The 4,589-nt window shown below is 45.1% G+C and overlaps 1 protein-coding gene across 1 annotated transcript in view; it reads right to left on the bottom strand.

The window, feature by feature from the left end:
* Nucleotides 1-3,422, bottom strand: part of LOC306658883 (glutathione S-transferase omega-2-like) — a 21,679-nt gene extending 18,257 nt beyond the window's left edge. Inside the window, exons 1-2 of the mRNA XM_079136193.1 lie at nt 2,822-3,422; nt 2,511-2,620 (exon numbers count right to left, since the gene is read on the bottom strand). Coding sequence (XP_078992319.1) covers nt 2,511-2,620; nt 2,822-2,855 — 144 coding nt within the window. The 5' untranslated portion in view covers nt 2,856-3,422. The remainder of the gene's footprint in view (nt 1-2,510; nt 2,621-2,821) is intronic.
* Between the last annotated feature and the right edge of the window lie 1,167 nt (nt 3,423-4,589).

The raw sequence follows: 4,589 nt of genomic DNA on the forward strand, positions 1-4,589 counted from the left end.
GCACCTGGGTTCAATCCCTAATACCTAAATAAATAAATAAAATTTTAAAGTAAAAAGAATATATGACTATTTTGGCTATTAAACATTTTTGACTATTTTAAATACTTCCTATGAATGGACTCATGCAGTATTTGTCTGTCTGATTTATTTTACTTAGCATAAGGTTCTCATAGTCCATCTATGTTGTCACATATTGCAGAATCTCCTTTTTAAAGGTGGAACAGTATGTACCTACCACATTCTCTTGATTCATTCACCTATCGATGGATATTGGCATTAGACCAGTGTATGAGAGTGCTAAATCTCTCTGAGATCCTGATATGAGGCAACTAATAGAATTGTGTCCACTACCTACCATAAGAGAATTAACATGAGAAAATTCAATTTTAATTTTTTTAACTCAATTACTCTGAATTTTTTTTAAAAACTTGCTTTTTTTTCAAGGATATTAAGGAATCTTAAAAATTCACTTACAAAATAAACTTTCAAATTAAATCCCCCTGAGTTGTTATGCTTTTTAAAATGTCACTAGTTTTAAAGCATACAAATTAAACCAAAAAGGGAAGAAAATAGGTGAAGTCCAAGCTAATTTCAGACTAATTAGATCTACCATGTATCTAACTTGAGAGATTATAGAGGAAATAAGAGAAGGACAAATGTCATATAATTGTTAAAACCAGGATTGTATAGTTGCCAAAGCTGGATCAGTATCCAATAGAAGAATTACTTGAAAGTAATAGATGCCAACATCTTTGTTTCCTGTTTCTTGGTGCATAGCAATAGCTAGAACAGTATTTGGTTTGAGGATTTAAGTATGTAATCCCCTATAGAAACAAATGAATAGCCAGTTTTAACACGTGTGTGTGTGTGTGTGTGTGTGTGTGTGTGTGTGTGTTAAAATGTTCATGTGCTGACACAATACTGGATGCATTCACATTCCAGTCAATAATGAGTAAAACAGGAACCCCTGCCAAAAAATAATCAACATTTCTGAAAGTTTATATTATGAGAATAAAAGGTAGATCCTGGTCCTTTGTGCCTCAGAATACACATGCATTTTGGTAGCCTGGCATTTTGAGCCAACAATACATACTTGTCTCCCACCCCAAAGTTAAGTACACCTTTCAAGGAAAATCACGCTTGGATAGTTACATCATGTGGTAAAAATCTAGTACTTCACCAGTAAAAGTTTCCTGAGACTCAAAGCTAAAACTGATGCATGAACATAGTAGACCGCTATTGTATGCACTATCTGAAAGGTATTATCTCCTCCTCTGGAACCCCCCTCCCCACTATTATGGTAAAATAATTTCATTTTCCTTTAGAAAACTGTCTTAGTAAGTTAGATGTTTTCAACCTAGGGTTACAGAGGGAGGTACAAAACCATGACTTTGTGCCCCTGAATCCAGCTATGTCCTCCTACTCCTGGATTATCCATTACCTGAGTATAAGAAATGTTTTTTAATACAATTTTAATCTCTCTTACTTGCAATGAAAGAACTCTAACTAATGAAGCAAATATTACAGTGCTTTAGATAAACATTACTAAATAATGAATATTTTATATGTTCAAAATCACAATTTCATCCAAATGAAATGCAAGTCTTAGTGAAGTGTTAGCTAATCCAAAGTATTTTTTCTTTAGAAAGCATCTTATATCTTTTCAGGAAAAGAACTTTCTGCTTAACCAATTTCTCCTTAGATGGTTAAAATTACTTTACCAACCTAAACACATAGATGGAAAACTCCTTTAGAATGGTTATGTTTTAAATTTCCAGAGCCTTCTACATCACAGGTATCTAATAAATGTTCAAAAGATTCCCAAGGTCACTGGCAGGGAAGTTGTTCCAGTGGATACAGGGCATCAGAAAAACCAAGTGACCTATCCATTATGAACAATCCATCCGTCAAAAACTGGTAGCTTCAATAATGAGGCTTCGCAAAAGACCGAATTTTTTGGCACGGAGACATTTCCTTTTATGTTGACTAAAGCAATCTACCAGAGGTCGGACAGTTTACTCAGCGCTCTTTCCAGAAGGGTCAAGGTGTGAACCCCGTACTAGGACAATTACTACTTAGGGAGGCACCATAGAGCACCCATGAATAACAGCCAGACAAGAACGGAAAAGTCACTAGGATGAAACCGGAAAACCCGGGACCAGGAATCTGGAACCTACGAAAGCTAAACCACTGCTGCCAATGATCGCGGGTGATCTTACCCAAACGTGATCTTTGGCAAACCACTAACTTACTGCAGCCTCGGTTTCTCCAATTCTTTATAAAATGCTGGTTAATATGGAATGAGCTATTCTAAACTAGTGGATCCGTACCATTTTTCCCCCTTGAGGAAAGGTGTCTGTAACTTGCCATATCCCCCTCAAAAGGCTAAGAATAATTTGCCGTAAAACGGACAAAAAGATCTCCGAGGGCCCTCTGCAAAATTCCCAGCCCGGCCGCCCTCCGCAGTCGACTCCCTGGGGGTCCGGGAGTGCCCGGTGCCTCCCTTCTCACTCGATTCCTTTGGCCTTCAGGACCAGCCGGGTCCTCTGAGCAAACGGACAGAACCTCATGCTGTAGACGCGGATCAGGCCCTCCGGGACCGGCCCTGGGGGCGCGCTTCCTGCCGGGGAGAAGCAGAGGCGGTTACGGTCCGGGCATCAGGGACCTTCAGCCTCCCGCCGTCCCCGCCTGCCACGGAAAGATCCCACACCCCACCGCCCGGGCCCGTTCCCCATCCGCGCGGCTCGGCTCCCGGAACAGCACCCGACACGCGGCCCGGAGGCACCGAGATCACCCGCTCCTGGTGGCGGGCAGGCCTCACCCTTTGCCAGGCTCCTGGCTGATTCCCCCGACATCGCGGCGCAGCGCTAGACAAATTCTCCGCGCCTCCTGCTCTGGGGTTTGCAGGTGATTCAGGAAGTAGGTCGCTCCTCCCTCCCTGCACAAAGGTGCCTGGCACGGGCTGCTGCCAGCTCCGCCCGGACTGTATCCCCGGACCCCGCGCAGCCTGAACTCTAGAAGATAACGCACGCGCGCAGCGAGCCGAATAGGTGACCGCGACCGACACGTGCGATCTGTTTCCCACCCTCAGTAAAAAGAAAGCTGCAGCGCTGCAGGCCGAGCGTCTAGAGGGGCAATGAGGTCGAGACTGCCGATTGCGCCCCCATCCTGCCTCCTGGTTTTAAGAGATATTCTGTAAAACACCGAGGGGCTTGTTGTGCCAGTCTCCTGCTAGCCAAGATCTTCCGCCACCGGGAGATGCACAAAAGGATATCAAAATGCTCCGACCAAAAGTGGTCTCCTGTCTACCCTCTGCCCATGACCTTGACCTGGCCCAGACCTTCCTGACCCCAGACTAGGAAGGCTCTCCCAGGCGGTCTTCACGTGACCTGGCCTTGGGACTGGCTCTCGGTCTACTGGCTCTCTCCCGCATCTTAGCGCCCCCTAGGGTCCAAGGCTTCCTAGACTTCATGACCTGTGACAGGTCTTTTCATTTCCAAAGGCTTCTGTTCTCCAGACGCCCTGGCTTGCTGGAGGTTTCCCAGCCACCTGGCCAGCCTTTTCCTTTTTCTGCCAGTACCAGCTTGATACGACATCTGGGAGGACGGCTGCCTCTACTCTCACCCACAGGACACTTTAACCCGCAAGAAAGAATACAGATCGGGATATTATTCTCCTCCGAAGAATGGTGCTGCTTCCAAAAATCAATATTTGTATTTCGAAACCCTCACTAGGAAGGGTACAGGATCAGAGTTACTGAAGCCGACTGAGTGAATTTAGCCTTCTGGGTCTACAGTAAAACCGTTGGGCCAGAGGAAGAACTCAAACAGTCCCTTTAATTTAGGGGTCAGGAAAGATGGGTTCTGGGGCACTGTGATACACATAACGGGGGACGGGGAACTATTCAGTGATTTGCTTGCCTCGTTGTGAAAGCTGGTAAGTCCTGTGCTGGTGTGGAAAGGGATGTCAGTTTTCATTCTGCTTGGCGCTATCATGAGAGGGGCAGAGAGAGAGGTGATCAGCTTGCAGTCTTGAAGCTCCCTGCCTGTTTTGATCCAGGTTCCCTTCCTGTGGTAGTTTGCTAGGGTTAGAGTAACAGTACCAGCGTAACTTAACCAGCAGAAATAGGTCTCACGTCGCTAGAGGCTAGAAGCTCAAGACGAAGGTGTCCCCAGGGTGGCTTCCTTCAAGGACTAAGAAGATTTTGCTCTATGCCTCTCCCAGCTGCTGGTGGTTGGAAGCAATCTTTGTTGTCCCGAGTACAGAAGCATCGGCCCCTCTCTGTCTTCTTCCCCTTCACAAAGAATCCTCTGAGCTCATGTCCATCACATTTTTTCCTTCTTATCAGGACCTCAGTCACACTAAGTTGGGGTCACACTCCAGTATGACCTCATCTTAATTTAACCAAACACACCTGCTACAGTCCTTTTTCCAAATAAGGTCGCATTTGGAGATCTTGGGGATTTGGGGAACACAATTCAACCCATAGCAACCCCTTATTATCCCTGTGAAAACAGGCAAGTCACTGACTTGTGTATTTCAGTTCCCTCATGTAAAATGGGATGGTAAAACTTAGTGCCTCTTCTAGA

Source organism: Sciurus vulgaris, assembly GCF_902686455.1.
Source record: "Sciurus vulgaris genome assembly, chromosome: 4".
NCBI lineage: Eukaryota > Metazoa > Chordata > Mammalia > Rodentia > Sciuridae > Sciurus > Sciurus vulgaris.